This window comes from Trachurus trachurus, assembly GCF_905171665.1.
Source record: "Trachurus trachurus genome assembly, chromosome: 17".
Classification (NCBI taxonomy): Eukaryota; Metazoa; Chordata; class Actinopteri; order Carangiformes; family Carangidae; genus Trachurus; species Trachurus trachurus.
In genome coordinates this window covers 28,672,958-28,698,476 of record NC_139900.1, presented here as the reverse complement: position 1 = coordinate 28,698,476, position 25,519 = coordinate 28,672,958, and the positions used below count along the sequence as shown (strand labels likewise).

Below are 25,519 nucleotides of genomic sequence, written 5' to 3'. Positions count from 1 at the left end.
AACTCGGAATTAAAGGTGAGCAAAGTTTAAAGGTCATAAATACACAAACATCATGATTTCCCCACACGAGCCTTGTGACAGGAATTCACTTTACTGCAAGGCTGTGTTCTGATCCAGAGTGTGTTTTGTCACTGTTCCAGTTGTATCACAGAACTGCTTATATTATATTTATCTTATGATTATCCACCATAGAGATTTTAATGGGTGATATTCTGAAAAGACATCCAGACATGTGGATTTGTACAATGTTTTTGTTAGAGAACCTTTGTAGTTTTGTCTGCAAATGAGCCCCCATGCTGAGTTTTGGGGTCTTGAGGGCCTGCAGTAGTAATGTGTATTCAGCTCCACCTCTGAGTGTAATGACACCGATGAGTTCATATCCAGGCCAGTATCGATCAGTGTGTGTTTACGTAGACAGAGCAGCAGTGTTGTCTTCTTGTGCGCAGTCAGTCATGATACACAACCATGTTTTCTGTGCTGATACAGAGGAGTGCACTCCGTTTGCACTGCTGTCTTCTCCATGTTATCTTGATCCTGGTGCTTTTAAGGTATGGGAGTTTTATGTGTTTAATATAATTGATGGCCTGTATTTCTTGTCTGATGATTTTCATTAAGGTTCATTAATGTGACTGTCTTGCTGTCAAAGACGAGTCTCTGTAAAGTTTCTGCAAAGGTATCAAAAGTGATTCCAGACTGATTTAGCAAGATATTTTTCCGTGATTTTCTTCTACATGTCACAGTGAAGTCGGCATCACGTCAGCGAACAATGAGGAGCCCAGTGTTCGTGAACCTCGCTCAGTGGGTGAGCAGGTGGTAGTTCAGCATTTGGACTGCGTTATGTCAGAGTGGAGCCGATGGTCTCAATGTGACATTTGTCAGAAGAAAAGAGTAAGTATGCATGATGGTACTGGGCAGGTGATAGTGAACATGGGCGAACATTACAACCACAACAGCCTACATGGCCTGAATGTGTCAGAATGCTCCAGAATGAAATGCACATGACCACAGTAAATCTCAGTTAGGTCAGCAAGGCAATGAATACAGCAACCAGACTGTGGCTAGTTATAGAATATAGAAGAAAATTGCATATCACCAGTCAAACTTCAGCCTATACGCATACACATTTGGTTAATATGTGACTTTAAATTAGCTCATTGCACTGCAACTTGAGAACAACAACAACAACTTCATCAATTTTACAAGGTATGCACTCACAGCACCTTGCAAATACACAAAAACATTGGAAAAAAGTCAAAACAGGTGTTTCAGGGGACACACAAACCTGACAGACCTGGCTACTGACTAAAACTAAGCTGAGAGTAGCCTACATTGGTGTTCTTACAGTGCATGCTTGATTTGCAACAGTATCTAAATTATGTTTTAATAAAAAACATGTAGCACCTTCATATCTTCTAATGTCAATAACAAAAGCGCACCCCACTTTTCGTCGTCACCTCCATTGGACATTGCGTGAGTCTGCACTGCAGTATGTTCATGTGTTTGCAGGAGTTGTGAGTGTTTGCGGCAGTGTTTGGAAATGCATTTAAGTTGCAGAGCATTAATTAATAACTAACTGTAATTTGTTTACTTTTCCCCTGTTAAGTTGAAAAGCCCCAAGATTCACCAGTTTTGGGAAACATTTTGGGGAATATTTATTTATAGCTATGAGTCGATAGATACCACTCATGTCTGTATCATACATGTGGAGCCATCATCCTGTTAACCTATCTTAGCATAACAAATTGAAAAAGCTAGCCTGGTGTTACCCAAAAGAAACAATCAGTACAAAGTTCACCAATTGTTTAATTCATACAGAAAAAACAAAACAAAGTGTACTATTGTTACCATTAAAGACCCCATGTAGTTGTTTCCTGTTTCCTGTCTTTGTGCTAACCTAAGGTACTTGCTAATGTTATTGGACATCAAAGGGCTGTCAAGACCTCCTATTATGCTTACCTCAATAAGAAAGCAAATTTCTAATTTTCCCATCAACTAAAAACCATTAACCTTGATTCAACATTCAAAATAATAATTAGCCTATACACTGAAGTGCTATGAACTGCAGTGAGCTAAATATAGACACTCAATATCCAAATGAACTACAGGCCATAAATTGATCTCACCACTCATAATGCAGCATTCATTATGAAGGAGATTAGATGTGGATGCAGGTAAGACAGAGAAATAATTAAAACACTGCATTCAGTGGTGTGAAATGTTTTGCTGTGAGGTAGAGACCGAGGTCTCAGATGATGTACTTAAATGCTCTATCTCATCCACTTTACAAGGAGGGGCCTTAATAACCTTAATGACAAAGTGAAAACAGCCCACTAATGTGATTTCAGGGGCTTAAGTTCCCAGGAAGAGGTTCAGAGCTCCTCCAGCACCTTCATTGGGATTTGTTGGGCCTTCCTCTGTGTTTCTCTTAACTATTTCTGTGTTTTTTTTTTCTCTCTCAACCATCCAGTATCGCTTTTCTAGGCTCACCCAACCGTCTCAGTTTGGAGGGGAGCGGTGTGATTATCACGACCGGGAGGAGGAGGCCTGTGTTGTTTCTGATCGCTACCAATGCAACAATGTTCCTCTGTGTGAAGGTTTCCTCTGCGCCCAAACAGGTATCATATACCGAATCATTAAGTGTTTTGTGTTACGGTGGAATAATGATTAAAAATCCAAGTCACACACAGAAGAGTATTAATAATCTGTGTCTTGTGTGAGTGAGTCGTTTCTAAATCCCAGTCAGGAAATGTCAAACTATTTTGTATTAAAGAGCTTTGGTCTTAATTTAAGGGTAAGTACAATATCTCAGTAAATACACTTACTGTACAGTAGGCCTATATGCTTTTTTTGTGAATATGCACGTACCATCAGCAGATGATTAGCTTAGCATAAGAATAGCAGCAGGGCAAACAGTTAAAATCATCTAAAAATGGCTCTGAAGGTCATTTAAGTCACCATCCACAGCCGAGAAAGAGTCAGACATATAACCTGGATAAAGAATAAAAATCCGCACACCAAGGCAGCTCCCGTAGAGAAAGAATTTATTAGCGTAGACATATAACCCCACATAAACTTGTCCCCTCTAAGGAACAGCAGATAACATCTGTAAGGAGCCAAAAAAACAAGTTGTAGTTTAGTGAAGTGATTTAATGGACTCTTTACCTATGGACTGACCCTGGCTCACTGTTTCCCCACTGTTTCCAACCTTTACACTAAGCTAATCTGATCTGCTGCTAGTTAATGCTTCTATTTACAATAAAGGCATAAGAGTTGTGCTGAACTTGTCATCACTTAAGAAAGCGAATGAGCCAAAGCTTTTCCCTCTGCCAGGTCGCTGTATTCACAGAACTCTGCAGTGTAGTGGGGAGGATGACTGTGGGGACATGTCAGATGAAGTGGGCTGTGGGAGGGTTACCAAGCCCTGCAGAACAGAGCCTGAGGAGTACTGGGGAATAGAAAACCTTGCCAAAGGGTGAGTCACATTCCTAATAGTTTCGGTCAGAGATTTCATTTTTAGCACATTATGTCTACTCATTGATAATGCTCGTCTTGACTCATCTTTCAGAATCAACATCTTGAACAGTAAGCTGGAGGGAGTAGTGCTTGATAACAGATACTATGCTGGCGGCTGCCTGCCCCAGTACATCGCCAACGTCAGATACAGGAAGCCTTACAACCTGCAACAGTACACTCAAGAGGTGGAAATAACCAGCAGTCAGAGTCCTGAGTCTGAGCTGACTGAAGAAATTATAATCACTTCTGTTGTGACACACACTTTGTCATAACTACTGTAATTAATGGCTTGATTAATGATTAATAGATCATCCACTAATCAGTTGAAGTGAACATTTGATGACTTACCAGAAAAAAACTACATAAGATCTGGACCAAAATTAATTAATTGACTCATTTAGCACTTATTAATGGAATATTAACATTTATAACTGCATTATTACTTATTATTAAATAAGCTTTTCCTTGTGTTAATTGCTTCCTTAAGTTAAACTGGACTAATCATGATTTCCATTTCTTTCCATTAGTTTTCATCTCAATCTTTAATGTTTTTTCACATTCCATAGTTTGAAGATTACAAGGTCCCGCTCATTTAAAAGCTAAATTTTTCCGCTCCACAGACAAGAGGCACATTTGATTTCGTCACGCAGTCTTTTACCTCGTACTCCGAATATGTGGACAACAGCATGCTTGAGCGTACAAGGCAAACCAAGGTTTCATTTGGCATTGCCGTTCCTGGCGTGTTTGAATTTGGCTTCAACTACAGTGATGACAAACGAACCAATTCAATTCGGAAGATGCGCAGAGCCTCTGGCAAGGTGAGATGGTGTTTGTTTTTTCTTCTCTCCTGACGTCCTTACAATCCACTGGTGCACCCACTTATCTGAAAACCAAACCAAACCAAAAAAAATTCTATGACATTTTTTAGATTTTCCAAAATCCTTTTGAAAATTCACAAGCTAGGTGTCCTTCACCTGCCTCCCACTGATTCTCCCCTCAGACTAACAGCTTCGTGAGGGCCAAAGCAGAAATGGAATTGGCCCAGTACATGCTGAAGGCGGACGATTTGATGCTTCACCCTGAGTTCCTGCAGCGCCTGCGCTCTTTGCCACAGGCGTATGTGTACGGAGAATACAGACAGATATTCAGAGACTACGGCACCCACTACATCACAGAGGCTGGACTTGGGGGAGAATATGAACACACCATCATCTTGAACAAGGAGAAGCTCGAAAAGTCAGGTAATGAAGCACTGGTTCTCAAACTGGAGTCACTGGGCATTGTCACCGACACACTATGACACTGAAATACCTCTCCTCATGGCACAAGTCTGAGAAGGATGATGCACATATATATGACAGAAAATAAACCCCTCCATGACTGAGTTGTGTTGTTTTTAGATTATTCTTTGGAAGACTACAAAAAATGCGTCCAGGCAGGCGTCAACATTGGAGCCAACATTCAGGGTGTTTATGTGTCACTGGGAGTGGAAGGTGGAAAGTGCAATGGCCTGTTGAATGAGATGGGAGGTGAGGTCTCATGTTTTATGAAACGCTTTTGCAACATGGAGTGATGCTAAAATGCTAAAGGTCTTCTTCTGTCTCTGTGCAGATGACTCGGTACATGGCAGCGAGGTGGAGGACTTTTTTGCCGAAGTGAAAGGTGGTAATAGTGAATCCATCACTGCTTTGGTGTCTAAAAAGCTTCCCGGACCGAAACTAATGAAGCTGTGGGGTGAAGCTGTGCATTTCAACCCTGACTTCATTCGCATGAAAGTGAGTTTCACATTCTTTCACTGTTTTCGTTCATGTAACATGATATAGCCCCCCCTGTACTGTAGCTAACGCTCTTTTATCTGTGTCTTGTCTCCCAAATCTCTTGTGACTCTAGCGTAATACATTTTCTGTATTTCTTTCATCCATCTCCATCTCCATTTTGCAGCGGTGATAAAATGGTCTCCCAATTACAGCTAAGCCAATCAATAGCATGTTGAAAAACAAACAGACGTCAGGCCATGCCAAGTACAACAAGGCTGTCTGGGTACAGCAGGGTCAAGTTTCAACACCTGAGAGTTTCCTCAGTTGGCTCCATCTGAAAAAACTCCAGGCCAGGGGAGGTGAAATTCAACAGTAACACGATCCTGGTTTAATCGTGACACTTGTTTCTCATCAGACTCAGCCGCTGTTTGAGCTGGTGACCTCCAGAGACTTTGCTGATGATGCTATTCTGAAGAGAAACCTAAAGAGAGCTCTGTCCGAGTACATGGCAGAGGTTAGCCCGTGCCGCTGTGCCCCCTGTCGGAACAATGGAGTGGCTGTCTTGAAAGGTAAGCCAGGGCATCTTATTGTTTGTCCCTTCCACTGAAAGTACCGCCGGCCCTTCATTTGTTCACAGAAAGTTCAATGTATCAGGCGAGCTCGGCCAACGCAAAGCAAATGTATTTATCATTGCATCATACACAGAGGTCTTTAATGTGCTGCACAGAAATCAGGAATTAAAAACAGCAAAAAATAGATATAATGGAAAAAGCAAAAAAGAAAACAGAATCAAACGAGATCTCATACAATTGTGCTTTTCTTTCCACTGTCTTGTTTCACTCATTGTATGTTTAAAAAAAAATTGCACTACTGTTATGCACAGATGTAGATCTGAAGCATGATGCTGCGGATACCTTCCTCTGAATATTTTTGAACACGCAAATGCCACCAACAGGGGCACATCTTTTTTCTTCAGCACTGGGTCTTTTTGTACTCCCAAAATATGAATATGAATTAAGAGCTCATAATCACTAAATCTTTTGTGGCGAATGTAATTAGCCCCCCACACACACCCACAACCCACCACCCCACACACTTAGGCAGCTGCACAATGTCTCCTCCTCTCCGTGCATATGCAGACACGTTGATAACCATGGAGGGGCCAGAAGGGAAAAGGAGGAGGAGAGCTGATATTAGGACTATTTTTCTCAGAAAGCCATGTGAGCTGTGATCCATGTGTTGATGTTTAGGTCATACAGTAGGTCAAATTTATTTTATTGATAGGTTCATTATCAGTTTTCTGCTAATTAAAGCTCGCTAAATTAGCATCAGACAAGCCAATCAGTAGGTGTTTTGTTAATTGTCCACACACAGTCACAGTCAGCGAGATTTGTTCACACTCTGGATATTTTCATTTGAGAATCTTGCTATATTATATTCAGTCAATCAATCAATCAAACTTCATTTATAGAGGACTTTTCCTACATAGATATTACACACATAAAAAGAAAATAGAAACATAGAAAAAAACAATTACAAATAAAGCCCCTCCATACTACACACACACACGCACGCACGCACACACGCACACACACAAACATACACACACACACACACACACACCTGCACACTCTCACTACTGACAATAGGGAGACATGGCATGACACTGAGGATTGAGGAAGCGCTATCTTTGGGATCCACACTGGGAGGAGTCAGTAGCAGCCCAGACACAGCTCCCAGTGTGGAAGACCCCCCTGGAAGATCCACCATATAAGATTATTAAAAAGTATCATCTTCCATCATAGATTTGTATGTAAGGCACAAAATACTGGAAAACTTAAAACTTAACCCGAATGCTGGAAAAGCAATTTTTGACCTGCTGCTCACTTCCTTTCAGTTTTCAAACAGAACCTACATGTTTTTTTTCACTCCAAACTGATTCTCCATCTTTAGTTTTAATTTAAAGATATTATATTTATCCATCAACATATAATGCACAGTATAACGGTACAAACAGAAATGATGGATGATGGTGAAGAAAATATCGTTGTGTTTGCCAACAGGTACACGATGTGAATGTGTGTGCCCTATTGGCTACAGAGGACTGGCCTGTGAGATCACTCTGAGGCCAACAGGTTAGTTCTCCGCATCCAAAATATTTATGAAAAACTGCATAAAACATGATTTTCCTTTTTTGCACTAAACCTACTGAGACATCGACATAACTAACGTGTGACCCTTTCTGACAGATATAGCCATTGACGGCAGCTGGAGCTGCTGGTCATCATGGTCATCCTGCAGTGGAGGAACGAGGTCTAGGAGCCGACAGTGCAACAACCCAGCACCCAGCAGGGAAGGCATGCCATGCAGGGGACTGCAGCAAGAGTCCACTCCATGCTATTAAAACCCTGCTCACCAGCTCCCATGTCAGCACTCAATCAGAGATTCACAACAGGAGAATCATTTGTGGTGTTTTTTGACTTGGAAGTACTTGGTGTGAAAAAAAAGTTTCCATTTGAATAAAAATAAAACAACAAAAAAAAGGCATGTCTTCAATTATTATTTTATGTTAAACAATGTGAACCATTTCTTTGTTATCACTCGATCTGGATTCTGAAGTATTAGGGCCCCTCATGAAAAAAAATGAGAGGGAGATTTTTTTTTCATTATGTATTTTGAGAATAAAGTGAAAATGTTGAGAATAAAGTTGAAGTACAATTTGCACATATCCTTGGAGTGAAACGGTAAAATTGGTTTCTGAAGTTATGCAACTGCACACTTAAAGCAGAAGTAAGCGGAATGTTTTTGTTAATATAAGTCTTAAATAGTTATATCTTCCGACAGCAATCACTTACATAGAGTGTTTGGTCTGAAACACGGGTCTGTCAGTCACTCTGCTCTGCTGTAAGCCGAGGAGAAAACTTTCCTTGTATCCTACAACCTTTATCCAATGAGGAGAGAGAACGGCATAAAGGGGCGGTCCTCTCTGTGTGTGCAGCCAAGGGATGCGCGTGAATGTGGTGACGTAGGGACGAGGGCGAGGACTGCTAACTCCATCGGCTGACAAGAAGTTAGCCAAAACGACCGGAACGCTTAATTCTGCTTTAATTGATATAACACATGTTTTTTAATTTTCTAATTTCAACTTTTTCCACAACATTTCCACTATATTCTCGACATTTTGATTTTATTCTCGACATTTTGACTTTATTCTCAATGCGCATAATGACAAAAATTATTTCTCCTCTCATTTTTTTTCCATAAGTGGCCCTAATACTCTTCCATAGGATTCAGCTTCTGTTAACCAAATTTAAAATTCATATTTACAAATTGTCTTATACAACTTAAATGGCAGTTTTACTCGTGCAGTTACAAAAATGTTTAGATACAACAAAATACTGACACACAAAAAAAGCCTGCACAACACACATTTATTACTACCTGGATATACAGTAAGTTATACAGTGTGACCTGGGAAAGGCAGATTGTATTTTTGAAGGCTCTGACAAAATAAACTGTTGTGCTCACTTAGCACCAACAGCATCTTTAGAGAACAGGACCAAACTTTAACAGCGTCGCGTCTGAGAGGAGGAGCCGACACAGTTTGCTCCGCCCTTTTCAGGTGCGGGATTATTACAGGTTCTTCTCCTGGTCTGACTCGTTGACGCGCACTCTGACCAGGCCGCCCAGCAAGACCACGACCCATCTGTCTTGACATCTGTGGAGTTACAAATGGCAGAGTTTTATTTTGATCTTAAGTCATGGATATGATTAGCTAAGAGGAAACCCTGCCATTACTCCATCACATCCTCTGACCCAAACAGGCACCTTAAGTAGAGGTTTATATTTTACTGCAACACTGAGCTGGCCAATATTATGACAATTCACCAATGCAAAACACATTATAAATTTAACAGCTGGGCATAAAAGGTTATAAATCAGTAATATAACACGGAGGGGGACTATTTTCTGTGATATTTGGTAGGGTAGAACTGCTGATTAGTCTATATTTGAGCCAGACTAGCACTGTGTTTATAGGGATGGAAATGCTTAGTTTTGCCCCAAACTAAATATCTCAATAACTATTAGGTTGCCATCAAGTATAGTACTCGAAATCATTTTAAGTCTGTGATCTTCTTATATAATTTCTACACAACCATTTGACTTTATAGTCCAGAGTGAAACATCTGAATGTCTATACAACGGATGATTGCTATGAAACTGGACTGGACATGGATCCACATGGATCAATTCTAATGATTATCAAGATCCTTTAACTTCACTGCCCTCATCAGCTAAAACACCAGTCTATTACCTGACTATCCTGACAACAGAAATAATGTGTTTCATGCAAACCCCATTGGACTACATACTGGTTGTAATGGCAGAGTGCCACTCTCCATTTTTCCACTGAGGTGTGGAGCTGTTGCAGTGGATGTGACAGTGTGGGACTGCCTCAGATGTTCACCACCACATCCAGCAAATCCCCATAGATATTTCTTTTGTGGCAGCCTGACACTATATCAACACCTAGCGCCACATCTTGATTTCTATTTCAAATGGGTAAAATCACAGTTTTTCATTGTAAAGCTACACACACCACATTGAAACACTCCTTAACACTAAAGCTCCCCTCTGTGCCACACTCTGTCTCGCTCTCTCTCACTGCCAAAAACAAATAGCTCTGCATTCATCTGTCACAGTCAGTCAGACTAGTGAAGAGAACCCCCACCACACCGGTAGTGATGGTACGCTGGAAAAATATCCATTCAATTCCTCTCCTTGTCTGTCTCTTTACAAGTCCACTCTGTGCCTGTCATTCAGGGTGCCAGGACTGTGCTGGCATTGCGCTGACCTGAGTTGGTGAAGATGTTTTTTTTTTTGGAAGATTGATGAAATATAGTTCTGTGCAAAACACTTCCATGCATGAGAGTGACAAAGACACATAGGAATAGGAATAGCAGAGATAAATTGTTCATACAGAGCTGGAGTAGACATCTCAATGAACACAAGATGAGAGATAAGTTGTTACTGAAAAGGGTACAAGCTCTCTTAATAGTCAATACTCTGCAAACTGTGTTGCATGACAGTCATCGTTCCATGTGGACATGAGTGAACACTTCAACCACTTCAACCAGCAGATGGTTTGGTTATTTATTTCAAGTTACTGTCTGACTGTATCATGACACATACAGCACTGTTAACGTGCAATACGATTACATGACTGTGCCATGTTAGAAGGTTTGGGTCACATTTCCCGCTGCTATTTGATCACAATGCTAATGTGCCAACTGGTGCTCACAGTCCTTGACATCAATAGACATCAGAGTGCTAACTGATTCCACATATGAATGGGCTTCTGGTAAAGAAATGAAGGACACTCAGGCAAAGTGCAGTATCTGTAAAAATGCCAAACTGAGAAATACAGCTTTTGGTGTTTTTCATTGTCAGGTTTAAGCATCAAATTATGAATAACTACCAAGTCTATAATTGATTAGATAAAGGTGGACTGAATTAAATGTATTTTGTACTGTAGTTTGTCTTTCTGACCAATTTTGACCATTTTATGGCAGATACTGCACTTTTGCCTTAGTTTTGGTGCAGATACTGCACTTTGGCTTGGTATTAGCTAGATACAGCACTTTGCCTTGGTTTCACAGTGCTTTTTTGGATGGACAGCAAAATAAAAAGCCCAATAACTCTGGAAATTTTAGCAGTACCAATATTAAATTCTACCAGATTGAAGAGAATATGCCACACTTTTGATTGGTCAAAAAAAAAAATGCAGATACTGCACTTTGCCTTTGTAGGACTGGTACATGAGCTCAGAGTGCTGACAGGAGCCATCTGCTCAACATGGAAAGTCATGTTCTGTTATAAAGGACAATTCCGGGCAAATTCAACTCGGGGGTGTATTTTCCTGACATTTTAGGTCCAAAAGAAGGAATCTGAAGATTTTCAGTTTAATTGCTCCTGTTTTGCGGTAGGTGTGTCTGTCCCTGCATCGCCACGGCAGCAATGAATGGGAGCGGATGTAAGTTCTGCTGCTTAGGCTGTTTGCATCCCTCAAAGCCGCAACTTTTTTTCCACAGACAGCGTCAGATGGCGACTCAAACATGCACCGAGAAGTTTATTTACTTCAAGCAAGCCGACATGTTTGTAAAAGTCGATCTAATTCAAAGTCTCCCAGAGTCTCGCGCGAGACCCAGTTGCCGTGCTCGGTGTGTTCACATGCAGTGGGAAAAGCTACCGTTTGTGTCATAAACACAGGAATACCAACTCTTGACTTGCTTCAAGTGTACATTTTTTTCCACAGACAGCGTCGGGTGGCTACTCAAACATGCGCCGAGAAGTTTTTTTTACTTGAAGCCAGTAAAGAGTTGATATTCCTGTGTTTATGACACAAACGGTGGCTCCGACTGCACCTGAATACACCGAGCGTCAACTTGGGTCTCGCGCGAGACTCTGGGAGACTTTGAATTAGATCTAGTTTTACAAACATGTCGGCTTGCTTGAAGTAAATAAACTTCTCGGTGCATGTTTGAGTAGCCATCTGATGCTGTCTGTGGAAAAAAGTTGCGGCTTTGAGGGATGTAAACAGACTAAGCAGCGGAACTTGCATCCGCTCCCATTCATTGCTGCCGTGGCGATGCGGGGACAGACACAACTACCGCAAAACAGGAGCAATTAAACTGAAAATCTTCAGATTCCTTCCTTTAGACCTAAAATGTTAGGAAAATACACCCCCGAGTTGAATTTTCCCGGAATTGTCCTTTAATGGTGGTTTGTTTTATCTACTAGTTGTGTAAGAAGACAACTTTTTTTATTATGCACCGGCTTAAGAAGACAACTATTTGTCACAACATCTCACCTCCTCTGTGAGTCTGTTCACAGGCTTGTCCAAAGAAGCCGGACTTACAGATACAGCTACAGGAGGCACCCGAGAAGACGGGGACCCCATCGTGTTTGCAGGGGGCGCAGCGACAGGGGTTGAACTCCCGCGTGTACTCATCCATGCCCTTCTGCAAGTTGGCCAGTCTCTCACCCACATGATCAGCGGCTGTGCTGAGGCGCACCAGCTCATGGATTGGCATGATCTGGGTGAAAGGGGAGGAAGGACAGAGAGGAACAGGAGAAAGAGAGAAGTTTTTTTAAAGGGACAACAAGGAGTTTTGGAAAAGCGAAGCGTTTCCACACTACATTTATGAGCCTCTGCGCGCACCGTGAAATTCTTTGACCGGCGCAAGACAGACTCATGTTTTCATTCATCAAGAATTAAAGTCAGAGGTTCGAAGACGATCACATACCGTCGTAGTTCCCACCATAAACGGCGATTTGGCGGCGTTATTCTCATGACTCGCCACGAAACCGAAAGTAAAGCCGCCACCACTAATAATAACAAAATAACCATAGAGACAAAATAATATATTTATCGAAAATGGACCCATTAACAAGTGTGGTTGGCGTAGATTCATCCACATTAACGTGAGACATTTTTATAACCAAATAGAAACTCCTCGTTGTCCCTTTAAGATGACCACATTGTAAAAAAAAAAAAAAAAAAAAAAGTCATTATAAGCAACACTGGGTGAGAATTTAAAAAATATGTAAAATGACATCACCTCATATTCAATGACTGTTGGGTTGTATTTGAGAGAGGTTCCCCATTTCCTGTAGGTTTCTGGGTTCTTGATAGCTAACACCCCACTGGTGCTGTAAAGGTTTCCTCCCTTTACCAGAGTAATAATGTCCTCAATCGAAGAAGAGTCAGAGTCCCTGTCTGTGTTTCAAAAGCAAAACAAATTAGCCAACAGTTTCAAATGAAGCCTCTGTCTGAGTGGTGAGGATTTTCTACCAATTGTATTTCAATGCCTTACCTTCACCGTAGGATCCGCCTTTACCGCAGCTTTCCGGACTCAGTTTACCACCTACAAATACTCCTGAATATGTTTTGCCTAAACCAATAGAGGCACCGAGGCAAAGCTCAGTTTGTTCCGCGTTAATTTCTGCATAGTTTGGGAAAAGAGATGCACAAAAGTTACTTTACGTTACTTTATGTTACATTCCCAGTTAGATTACCAAACTGCCCACAGTACCTGATTTTGCCATGGCGGTTTTGTTGATAACTGCAACATATTCGAGGGTTCCTCCCATAGTGCCCTCAGTGACATAGTGGGTGCCATATTGGTCAAAGAACCGGTAGTACATCCCAAAGTCATACTGCTCGGGGAGATCCATGAGTGCAGTGTAGAAATCTTCATGAAGCATTAGTTTACTGCTTCTCATCTTGAAATGGGCTGTTTGCACTTTGGACCAAAGCCTTATATACCCTTTGTCCTGAGGACAAAAAAACAAAACAAAACAAAAAAAGATAGTGAAATACTTACATCATGAATCATGAGTAAAGCTGCAGGTAATATCACTGATATGTATCTCAGCCTTGTTTTTTTGTCAAAGATATAGAGACTGTATAAAGGAGTTCACAGTTTTGAGTAATGCATGTAGGCTCCTTGTTTTCTTCGAGGTTAGGAGTTCAATGCTATATATTTAGCATGCCATTATCTAACATTTAAATATTGAGATACACTTAGGAGATGGTCAAGAGAGTCGGGCTTATTTAGGATAAAGATCCCTACATTTTGTTTCTAAGCTATGGGCTTGATCTACTAAAGGTTTGTGTGTATAAAGGTGTGTGCAAATTTGATCATCACCTACAAGGAAATGTGTCAACGCCCTTTGTGCTCTCATCAGCTCACAGCACCGACCATGGATCAGTAGGTGAGACAACAGGGAACACACACGCAAAACCATAATTTCTGCATTTAGACAGTTACTCTTCGCTAACCAAACCCAGTCAGTCTATTTTCTAGCAAGGGTTTTAGCTGAGTAAATAAATTACGATACAATGTGCCCAGTCTTCCGACAAATTATTTAGCAGAACCTGTATTAGACCAAAAACAAACAATAAAACTAAGTGCATCTGTTATCTTGTAAAACATGTCAGTATGTCCGTCTATGGATTCTTACCTGGCTTTGATACTTTGTAATGTTCTTGAGAAACGTCTCCTCTGTCTTTCCACTGCCGCCAAACTCCACTAAGGAGATCCCGATCGTGACACCCCCGTTGGCAGAATTGAAGGTTTGCCTTGCCTTCAGCATACTGGCCATATCTTCATAGTACTCATGAGAGCCCTCTGATCTAGCTTGAGCCTGTGACAGATGAACTTTATGACAAAATATCCCAGTTTTAACAGCCCAATTATGAAGGTTCTTTAAAAAAAGAATCTTACCACAAAACGGTAGGCATGATAATTATAAGGTTTCCGGTAGTTTTTGTCTAGATCATTGAAGCCCAGATTCTCACAGAATGATTCGTAAGTGAATTTCCTCCAGTCACCATTATAGACATATTCACACTTTCCTCCATAGTACTTATAGTCAAGTACATAATCCATAAATTCTCCAGTCAAGATATTGTACCTAGGCAAAGAAGAATTCCAGTTGGTCATTGAAGGAACAAAGATTTGACAATATCAAGATTTAGATGGTAGGATTTCTCCACTCTTGTGTTTGCATAGTAAGTGAACTACAGTCAGCATCCGGTTAGCTTAGCCTTGCACAGGAAGTGACTGACTTAGTAGCTACTGAACATACATACATATTTTTTTTCCTAATTAGAATTATGTGCCAGGCATTACCAGTATTTCTAGGAATATTCTCTGAGCAACAAAAAAAAAAGGATTTTCCATTGTTAAAATAATTTTCCAAATTGATTTTTTTTTTTGTACTTATGCATGGCTTTACATTTTTATTTCAATTATATAGACTAAATAAAATGAATAAAACAATAACAACAGCTACCTACCCCTGAGTGCCACGGTCAGCGCCAGGGATTGACATTAGAGTGGAACACTTGTCGTTTCTCCGATTGACGGTTTCACAGTTTGCCTCATCAGAACCATCAACACAGTCATCTTCTCCGTTACAGCGAAGTGACGGACTGATACAGCGCCCTGCGAAAACATGAACATACAGTATGACCTCCGTATTGCTCACATCAAAAACAACAACAACACAGTCTGAGTGGTTGTTGATGGGACTTGCCGCTCTCTGCGCAGGTGAAGGTCTCTTCACAGTAATCTGGCACCATACACTGTGCCCTTGGTGCTGGGCACTGCCGCCTCTCCCACAAATCACCGCATGCTGTGCCCCCAAACTGTGAGGGTTTCTCCAAGGGTCGGAAACGGTACTAAAGCAAAGTTGAAAATTCATTCTGTTACCATCAGTGAGCTTTACTGTAGGCTCACACAGAAAACACTCGAGTCAATATCACTATAAGGTGCCTTTGAGACTTCCCCATTTCCAAAAATAAAAGCTGAGTTTTTCCATGTAACTTCATATTAATTGTATTAAGTAGATGTTATGCTATTAGAAATGCATGATGGTCAAGCTCCCACACTTTTTAGAAATAAACTGAAAGCAAACAAAGTATATGCAAACAGCGAAATATGTCCACCCTGTCATGGACACATTCAAAGTAGAATAAATACATTGTAATTACATAGTGATTATAAAATATACATTTTTAGAAAGCTTTTTAGTCCCTTTCTCAACACTATATTTTAGTTAATGGGAAAAGTATTTGGATATTAATGAAATTATGGCAAACTCTTTGTTTCTCTATAAAATCTGCGAGAATTGCACTTTCTTTTCTAAATAAAATCTAACAACAAAGATATCTGGTCAAACTTTCAAACAATTCTATTTGGCCCTCTTTTGTTTATAACAGAATCACACAAAAGGTTTCAATAACTTGTGAAAATAATTTGTTTATTTTAATAAAACATGAAAATGACGGGGTGGACAATGACAGGGTGGACATTGGGCATGACAGGGTGGACACTCATAAATGCAATAAATCTAAAAGAAATGATGTTAAAAAAAATGTCAGAGGTCTTTTTCCCATATAGGGGGAAACCAGTTGAACAATTGAATCTTCTTATATTTCTCAGTTTTAGTTTTCTCTTTTGCGAGGTGTTTTTTCAGTTTCCTCTTCGAACTCCTTCGAATGCTTTCCCCTTGACGCCTTTGCCTGAAACACAATTTGTAATAATATCACCAAAAAAGTCCATATTGTCCACTCTTACTATGTACAGTACAGCATATACTGTTATAAAATGTATAGTAGTGTGTAAAATTATCAGCATAAGGCCAAAACTATGCACATGTCCTTCCTGTCATGAACCATGTCCACCCTGTCATGGGAGGTTTACAGTACTGTACTGACAGGGTGGACAATGACAGGGTGGACATTTTAAACTAATTTTAACATTAAATGAGCACATGGTGGACCTTCAGTTAGCAACATGATTCAGTTAGCAAGCTGACTGTGTACTTTTTAACAAATATGTTTCAAATTTTTGAAAGGTATTTATATTAATTGATATTTCACTATGACAGAGTGGACATGTTAAGCTTGACAACATCCAACTGCACACATAATACGAGAACAAATACGAAATATATGTGTAAATACTTACTTTGCAACTAGCCACTGTGTCAGGCTCCATTGAAGAAAGACAAAATGATGGTAGTAATGTCACTGAAAACATCATAGGGTTTCTTAAAGGGGCAGTTACCCCAAAATGACAGGGTGGACAGCGATTTCAGGGACGCACACAAAATGTTCAATATAATTATGAAAATAGAATATACATGATCAGACTTACTGTTTTTCTCAAATAGGCTGTTGTGGACAATAAAACCATGTAAAAAAAGTTTTAATTTAGTATCATTTAAGCACTTATTACACACGCTGTAGTTAGCAGAGCACTGTGTGGGACATGCCAAAATCACGTACATCCAATGCAAGAAAACGGTATAAAATAAAGGGAACATATTTTAAGTGAATTATAATTATACCAATATGTGAGTAAATGTTTGGCCATTTATAATAAGACCTCAGAGTTTCATTATTCTGCTATATTTTCATGATGACTGAGTGATTCTGATGAGGACACCAAAGGCACTCCATAGTGATATTGACTCACTCCCTACTGGTACTGGTATACCGGTAGGCCTACTATGCTGCAATCCTTGAGTTCAAATTCAAAATCATGTAAATAGATGTCTACAATAGGCTAGCTATGTAATATTTGGTGGAGTTTGGGGAAAAACCTAAAATGTAGTAGGCTACAGTATCATTAGAACTGACAAAGGAGCAGGAGTGCTGATTTGGGATAATAACAGCTCCCTTTGGACTTATTGATCTGAGCTACCTGACACGAACTGTCCAGCCTCTAATAATGGTAGGCTATTTTATATACAGCATTAATGTATTTGTGTAGCTAATAATGAAAACAAACAAGCAAGCCAACAAATAAACACTGTTACCTGTATGTCTGTGCAGTCGTTACAAGGAGTCCAAGGATTCCATCTCCCCATCATACAGTCGATAGGTGCAGGTCTGTTTATATTTCTGGCCATCCTTGCCTTGGCCTCCCTGCTCCCCAAAACAAAACATTATCATTTCAATTCCAGATCTAAACCCTCTGCTGATGTGTTTTCAAAGTGCTTTCCAGGAGATAATAAAGTAGTGAAGATATACTGCACCTCTCGTCAGAAGTTGTCCATGGCCTCTTGGATGCATCCACAGTACAACTGATGAACAGATGCAGTGCACATAAACCCAGGAGTACTACCGGTACTATATGAACAAACAGCCTCATGCTGAAAATGAGTCGTTACTCCTGAACATTAAACTGGCACATCACAATGCAGCTGTCCTCTGGGGAGCTCTACCACAGCACTGTTGACCAAACACGGTGAATGATTGATCAAGAGCAAACAGATTTTTTTTCTTTGATCTGCAACCCCCCTTTTTCAGATATGGTGTCTGTGTCTCAATATGTAAACATAGGCTGCCAGGAAAGCAACCTAAAACACAATTGATTTCCTTCTGCCACAAACAACCACAAAGAGAAATTAGTCACCGATAAATAATCATTTTTAATGTATGACATTGTGAATTTCATCCATTTCAATTTCAATCATTTTTGCTAAATTTAGGGAGTATGATGAGTGGTAGTAGAAGCCCAACAATCGCCAAGTGGCTCTAGGAGTCTTTGAATGAAACAAACGTGAACGCGCTCGTAGGGTAGGCGGGCACTCGCAGGTTACGCGCAGCAGCACGCAGGTGCGTCACTCACGGCGGCGCTTTCAAATTGTTTGCATTAGCATCGGATTAGCCAACAGGTTGCTCGATTCATCTCGTGTAAATCGTCACCAAAGTTTCGACGGCTTTTCTAATGCACAGTCCTGAACAGTGATGAACAAGACGAGCTACAATGGCAGAGGTAAAGCTGGAAGAGTTTTCTTGGTAACTGTTTAGCTGGAGGTCTGTCAAAAGACTAACGTTAGCTAAAGTTAGCCCTGTTACCCTGCCCTGCACAAGCTACATCATGTTTAATGCAGTGTGTTTTGGATTTGTTTAATTCTGTGCCATTAACATTCACGACTTAATGTTATTTATGCTTGTTCTTAATACTGGAGCATAATTAAAGCTCTATCCACTAAGTTTAACATGCTCTTGTAACTGTATCATTTGGCCATATAGACAGTTTAGTTTCTAGTATTTAAAGTTTTGGTGATCAATTTTCTGTTTAGCATCTTATCAATGAATTGACAAATTTTTGCAACTGTAGCAGATTTCTGGATTAAGTTTAAAGCAGCATGATAAGTCTGCACTAAGTAGTAAATGAAACAGTTTTTTCTAAATCCACCTTTAAATAAAATGTAGGTTTTGACTCCCAAGAAGTAACTTTAAGCCATTTCTATTAATTTAATTGTTTCCTATCTTTATGGAGGGGCCAATCAACTTCAAAGCTCTGAGGGCCAAGTTTCAGGAAGAGGCTCTTCTGGCTCAATGTAAAACCGGACGACCAGCTGTTGCAGAGAAACCCAGACACCTCCCACCTCCCGGCGGTCACTGCTGTTCCGTGGTCAGCAGTATTAATGTTGCTGTGGAAAATAAGACACCAGTGGTTCCCCGGGTCATCTTCAGAGATGAGCTGCGGGCATCTGGAGGCAAGCGACCAATTTCCTTTCCACCGCAACTCCAGCAGACGTCCCCCTCATCTCAGCCCGCTAATGGAGACAGCACAACGAGGCAATCCCTTAAAGAGCGTCACATGCCCCTGGTGCTTCCTGTCCAGCCTGTAAAAGAGCAGAAGATGGAACCACCAGTTAGAAAGGAGCACAAACTGCAACCAGAGCCAGGAAAAGAAGTCCCGCCACAAGCTAAAATCAAGAAGAAGGGTCTGCTGCTTCCTTTTAAGTCGGCCAAAGCATCAAAAGTCAGTGGAGAAAATGGAGAGGAGCCCACTTATGCTGATCTGACCACGAGACCTTCCAGTGCTCCTGGCGAGTTGCACCCGGTGGAAAAACAAACCACAGAAGATGGGATTTCGCTCCAAGGTGACCGATCGACTGCTGAGTGCCCCCTCTTGTGCCCAGATAGGCCGATCACCCCTCCTACTGCCGAGACAAGTGTCGACTCTGACAGCAGGATTATGAGCACCTTGGAGAGGGCCAAGAAAAAGTTCTCATGCCGACAGATGTTGTTGTCCACAAAACCCAAGAGCTTGCGTTCCCCTGACTACACCTCAAGAGACAAGGCGTTCCCTTCACCACCAAAGAGCTCCCAAAGTGTTGAGTCTGACCCGTCTATGCCCCCACCGGTCTGTCTTCCACACCTGGCTTGTATTTCAGCCCGGCCTTTCTTCAAAGCTAACAATACTGCCCTCAGTAAGTTATAATCAATGATGATAAAAAAAAATCTGCATCAAAAACCTTTATCATCTTAATTCAGACAAGGTTTTTTTTTAAAATTGGTGTGTGATTGTTGTTGTATTGTTTTTCCCAATGGCTAGAGTCTGCATTGACTAAGCAGTTTGGCCGGGGTCAGACTGAGCTTCCCTCTGCGAGGAAAGGTCAACCTCATCTACCTTCGGCTCCTGCAAAGAAACCTCTATCTGACCTGAGGTCGCTGGGGCCGCCACCAGCACAGCCCCCCAGACCTCCATTAGTAGATCTCAGCCGTTTCCATCTACCCACAGTCCATGGTACTGTATGTGAACTTGCTTTTGTTTTTTATTCCTTTCTGTTTTCCATTTCCCCTAGCTTTGCTTTATTTCATTTCTGCCTGTCTGATTTTGTGGCCACACACAGAAGGATAAAAAGGCAAGAATGTGTGTTTTACTTGGAGATCAATGGCTGTGTTTTAGCTGTGCTGCAGTTTACATTATTCTTATTTGTGGGATAGATGAACATCTGCTCAAGTGCTGATTTGTTTCTTTTTATAGAGGTGTCACCCGGCCTTAGCCAAGCACCAAGTGAAGAGCCTGAGCCAGAGTCTGAGCTCCCATCCATCTCCAACCCTGTGCTGGATGCTCCAGAGTTTCCAGAGGTGGAGACAGCAGAGGGAGAAGCTGTTGATATTGCTGTGCTCGAACTGGAGGCTTTGGACTTTGTCAGCACTGACCTTCCTGCACCAGTTGACTTCGGGGTCACAGATTTTAAGTCTTCCCAACCTGATTTGTCAGTGTGTGAGCCGTCAGAGCCCAGTGCGAGCTGTATCATCCAAGATCTGAACCTTGGCAGTCCAAACATAATACCCCTTGATCCAGCCAGCTTCCCTGAACCAATAAACCTCTCAGAGTTCCCAGAGGCTGCTGCACCAGAGCTGTGGTCTCAGAGTGAAGAGGTGGCCGTAGATCCTCCCTCTAACTCCCAAGCTGATGAGACTGATCTGGGAGGTGCTGAGTGCCACTCTTTCCCAGAGGAAACAGAGCTAAATAGTCACACGGAGCTGAATAGTGGCATTCAGACGCATTCAAGGTGAGTTTTGTTTTTGCCAAGCACCAATGCAATTGTTTGTTTTTTTCAAACCACACATTTGATTGATTTGCTCCCTTCCAGTGTGTCTCAACAGGACAGTTACTATGAAACGTGTGATAACATTTACGAAGATGTTGAAAACATCAACAAATACATCTTGGGCCAGAACTCTCGTAAACGTAAAGCTGGTCTGAAGAGTAAGAATGTTTTCACAATGCACTGTTTTATTCTCATTTAATGAATTCTCTCCATCTGACACCCGTGTTCAATTTTTTTCTTCTTTTTTTAACAGATCCTTATGCTGACAAACACCCTATGGTATCTCCTATTTAAATCCAATTGAGTTTACAATCATCTTAGTGAATAATAAGAGAACAGCAAAGTTAATATTCATTATTATCATTATTATATATTTCACTCTTTTGACAATCATCTGTTGTAAATTAAAAATCATCTGTGTTTATTTCAAGAAGGAGGAGGCGTGTAACATGTGGCCACGGCATCCGTGGTATGTCTTTTTTGTTTCCTTTTTTTTTCCTTCCTCCCAACATACACGTCCTTTGTTTCTTCATTGAGATTGATTTTTGCCAGATGGAAGACAGCCATTGATTTTCTCTCCCTGTGGTAATCAAACTGCAGGGGTAGTGTATCAGGAGAACATGCTCATTCGGCCCATAATCATGTCCACAGGTATGTTAGACACGTCACCTGTCACTCACTGATGTGATTTAAAAACAAGCTGGTCATACCCTGCATCCCTGTTTTCACATTGAGATCTCATGCTGTGTTTTTTGACTGGCTTATACCTCTTTATATTTTCGGATGTGAATCAAATCTTTACAGAAAATAATCTTGGCTTTTTTTAGCCACTGAACAGTCCCATTTGTTTGCAGTAAGGACCGTCACAGTCCCAACACTGCCGACTTTAAAGAGCAGAAGAAGAGGGAGAAGCAGCGACTGGAGAAGGAGAAAAAGGAGCAAAAAGAAAGGGAGAAGAAGGAAAATGAAATGAAAAAGAAGTTCAAGGTATGTTAGGCAATCGTATTACCTTGAGGATAATTTCTTCTCATAAGAGCTGTATTTTCTCTGCTCTGTTGTTGTCATGGTATCACAGTGAAGCTCAATAAACAGGCAGTAAACTGTTTGAGGTTGTAATTTTCCAGCAATTCCCCTGCTTGGAATTGTGCATAATGAACTGCTTAGCTGAAATTGGTGTAAACCACAGCATCCCATGACTTAAATGTGTACCGTCTAGGTGACTGGCGACGAGGAGCCTATGTACCACGCCAAAGTGATGGTGGCCAGTAAAGTCCGCAAGAACGACCTCCCCGTGAAGAGCGGGGACACGGTCAGCATCATCCGCACAACCAACTGCCCCAAAGGCAAGTGGCTGGCTCGAGACGCCAACCACAAATGTGAGTTTGGACATATTGTTTTTGCTACATTGTTTAACTTTGATGATGTTGCTCCATTTAAAAGAGGACGTTTATATTTTCAATTAATATCAGGATTTGAGGGGGGGAAAAACAAGATTGCTTGTCGATACGAAGCTATTTCAACACAGTTATATTGGTTATTAATTTAATTAATAATTAATTAATGCTCTACTCTGTTTTGTTTTGCAGATGGCTACATTTCAGTCATGAATGTGGAGCTAAATATCAAGGAAATGCTGGAACTTGGCAAAAAGGCCCAGGCAGCAGGACGAGGAGGAAACCCAGAGTTGGATACCATCAGCATCAGCAGCAGGTGCCGGCTCACTCACAGATAAACTTATTTAACGTCTTAATTCAAAAAGCTAAAACCAAGACCTTGCTTGCTTGTTCATCGGTGCATCATGATTAATTTTAGCTCTTTGTTTTGCAGGTCCTCCAGCCATCCTGTGCTGACAAGCAGCTGTGAGTGTCACAGGGCTCTGCATGAAGAGTGCTTGTACTGTTAACCTCTAAACTTTGCATTAGCTTCTTCAACATTTCCCAAAAAAAAATCCACTGTCTAGTAAAGGCAGGACTGGGAATGTGACTGGTTGATATAATGCACAGGCTTGTTGACTGACAGAGTTCACCTGTGCACAAACTGGAAACCAGCCCAAAGGCCTGGTCTGAATAACTTAACTAGTTGTCATCTGCTTGGCAGCCATGTGTTTTTATATGATTGTGGAGGAATTCCATGTAGGCCGAGGGGCTTTGGCTGCTTCCCTGCCAAACCTCTATCATCAGCAAGCACACTGTGCTTAATCAAACTAATTTGTTTTTCCACAGTCACAGATGACAGCGAGGAGTGGGCCTGTGAAGATGAGACTCTCTCGCCCTCCAACGAAAGCCAGTAAGTCTGACAAGTTTTGACTGTCCTCTGCTGGGCTCAGCATGGCTTTTAGATAAGTGCTGTTTCTTCGAGGAATGTCAGAAACCGTAGACCACATAAGAGTTGTTTCAGTCTTTCCCTCTGGAAGATGATTGAATTTGTGTGGTACACAGTGTATATAATTATTTTCTTTCTTTTCTGTTTGTATAGTTGCTTTCCCCCGCAGACTTCCACCATGTCTGATTTGTGTAAGTACAATTTCTGTCCGTCCAGTTCTTTTAAAGTAAAAGCTGAGAGAACAGTAGCCCCCCCACCCAGCCCTCTGGTTTAAAGGGAAATGCAAACTCTGCCTGCGGTTAGTTTATGTTATGCGCTGACATATGGCAGACAGTAACATGCCTTTGATGTGCTCTTTTACCATGCCATTTCCTCCATCCCTCCCTCCCACTGTCTCACTGTCCTCGCACAACTCGCCCCCCCCACCCTTCCTCCACCCGACCAACCTCTGCCCTTCACGCGTTGGTTTTGACAGCTTGCGGCCATGTCGGCGCCCAGCACACTCTGAGCGATGCCAACCTGGAGGACCTGCACACACAGTAAGTCTCAAACACACAGGTGTCAAAGCAGATAGCTTGGCAGGTTTCTCTTGTAAGCCCCTAAGTACATAAATCATTTTACATCCACCTCTTTTTCAAGGATCTTAGCAGTGCATACTTTTGTATTTTTTCATGAGTAGCAAGACTCGGAGAGCGCCACAAAATGATAACAGGATTTTAACATTCTCTGCAGGGGACTTTGAAGGAAAGCTCAACAGGCTCTAACATTTTAGGGAGTGTTTCTGGGGTCACGTACTAATAAATACAACACTGCTCTAGGTGCATAAATCAGTGATGTTGAGACCTTTTGGGGCTTTTTGTCTTTTTATTCATGCTGGAACATATTGAAGGTTGACAAACAAATGTATAAAATGAAAAACATCCTGTCGAATGCAGCATCAAAATGTAACAGGAAATTGCTGATTGTCTATTTAAATGTAGAATTTATTTCAGGGTCACTGTAGTGAATTGTGCAAGTGCTCTTCATTGATAAGAATGAAACACAATAGATATAGCAGTAAAATGACTGCTAACAGTTTTATGTTAAACTTTGAAGGACCAGACACGAAGCCCTCCAGAAGCTAGCCATCTTCTTTCAACACAACAAAGACACATTTGTTGATGTCACTGACGGTGAAGGAGCAACACCCACAAAGTAAAGTATTCTTTACATTACATTAAATTATTTTATTGATCATAACCTTATTTGTTGCACCATTGTCTTCATATTCAAAAACCATGTTATTGATGGAAAATGTTTTCTTTTTATTTTATTCATTTTGTCCTCTATTCTCAGTGACGACCCACCAAGTAAGTTTACAGAGTTATGTTTTTTCCATGACTGCACTGTTGTCACCACTTCTATCACATTCACTGATACTGGTGAAGCTCAGAGGAGAGCTCTTAACAAGTCACTTTACAGTCTGAACACTGGTTGGAGTCTGGTCTCTAATGGAAAATAACTTGAGGAGCATTTATCTGTTTCGAATGACTTGGAGACAGAGTGTCGGGGTCGGATATTTCACAGACAGCAGTTCAAAGTTAATGTCATCTTTGTATCTTGTCTTTATCCAGACTTCTTGTGTGCTGTTGAAGAGCCTCCATATCCGTAAGTGTTGAGTTTCTTTCTAATCAGCAAGTGAAGCTTGATCTTTATTTGTATTAGCCGAGTACTGTCATGGCGTGTGAGGAGCACACTAAGTACTTCAGGTGCTTTGGCATTCACTCCATGAACTGCGGTGTTCTCTCTTTTTTTTTGTTTTTGTTTTGTGTGACAGTGAACAAGAGGTGGACTTCACAGAGCTGGAGCTGCTTCCTCCTCCACCACTATATGCTGACACCTTCTGATTGCCACATCAGCTAAAGCTGGGAATGTCGGTGCAGAAAAACCTCAACTGTACAGTTTATCTGTAGGATTTCATAGCGTGAAGAAGATTGATTTTCTTTGTCAAC

The 25,519-nt window shown here is 41.1% G+C and overlaps 3 protein-coding genes across 3 annotated transcripts; 2 read left to right on the top strand and 1 right to left on the bottom strand.

Moving 5' to 3' along the window:
* Positions 1–399: 399 nt before the first annotated feature.
* On the top strand, positions 400–7,815 carry c8b (complement component 8, beta polypeptide). The gene is made up of 12 exons (XM_083991221.1): positions 400–548; positions 741–888; positions 2,468–2,615; positions 3,331–3,472; positions 3,566–3,698; positions 4,134–4,331; positions 4,514–4,754; positions 4,914–5,042; positions 5,125–5,288; positions 5,686–5,839; positions 7,334–7,405; positions 7,520–7,815. Exons 1-12 carry the CDS (start codon positions 466–468, stop codon positions 7,672–7,674), a joined length of 1,767 nt encoding a protein of 588 aa, XP_083847347.1. The 5' UTR covers positions 400–465; the 3' UTR covers positions 7,675–7,815.
* An 869-nt stretch (positions 7,816–8,684) lies between these two features.
* c8a (complement component 8, alpha polypeptide) lies at positions 8,685–18,072 on the bottom strand. Its single transcript, XM_083991220.1, has 11 exons — positions 17,883–18,072; positions 17,664–17,772; positions 15,375–15,519; positions 15,136–15,283; positions 14,561–14,750; positions 14,298–14,480; positions 13,367–13,607; positions 13,148–13,276; positions 12,893–13,050; positions 12,142–12,367; positions 8,685–8,988 (listed from the first exon to the last, which is right to left on the bottom strand). The coding sequence occupies exons 1-11, from the start codon at positions 17,996–17,998 to the stop codon at positions 8,837–8,839; spliced, it is 1,797 nt and encodes a 598-aa protein (XP_083847346.1). The 5' UTR covers positions 17,999–18,072; the 3' UTR covers positions 8,685–8,836.
* A 1,057-nt stretch (positions 18,073–19,129) lies between these two features.
* Positions 19,130–25,519, top strand: LOC311000624 (uncharacterized protein; the record flags this gene model as incomplete). The annotated part of the gene is made up of 13 exons (XM_083991364.1): positions 19,130–20,075; positions 20,201–20,392; positions 20,633–21,167; positions 22,061–22,193; positions 22,423–22,582; positions 22,793–22,916; positions 23,034–23,065; positions 23,429–23,492; positions 23,682–23,719; positions 24,004–24,067; positions 24,624–24,722; positions 25,142–25,175; positions 25,345–25,519. 12 exons carry the CDS (start codon positions 19,130–19,132, stop codon positions 25,158–25,160), a joined length of 2,406 nt encoding a protein of 801 aa, XP_083847490.1. The 3' UTR covers positions 25,161–25,175; positions 25,345–25,519.

Excerpts from the sequence above, each read along its gene's own strand:
- c8b (XM_083991221.1), top strand. The coding sequence starts at position 466 with ATGTTTTCTGTGCTGATACAGAGGAGTGCACTCCGTTTGCACTGCTGT. Across the intron at positions 2,616-3,330 it reads TTTCCTCTGCGCCCAAACAG|GTCGCTGTATTCACAGAACT; the intron begins GTATCATATACC and ends TCCCTCTGCCAG. Across the intron at positions 4,755-4,913 it reads GGAGAAGCTCGAAAAGTCAG|ATTATTCTTTGGAAGACTAC; the intron begins GTAATGAAGCAC and ends TGTTGTTTTTAG.
- c8a (XM_083991220.1), bottom strand. The coding sequence starts at position 17,998 with ATGAGGCTGTTTGTTCATATAGTACCGGTAGTACTCCTGGGTTTATGT. Across the intron at positions 15,520-17,663 it reads ACGACTGCACAGACATACAG|TACCGTTTCCGACCCTTGGA; the intron begins GTAACAGTGTTT and ends ACTTTGCTTTAG. Across the intron at positions 13,051-13,147 it reads AGGCGGATCCTACGGTGAAG|ACAGGGACTCTGACTCTTCT; the intron begins GTAAGGCATTGA and ends TTTGAAACACAG.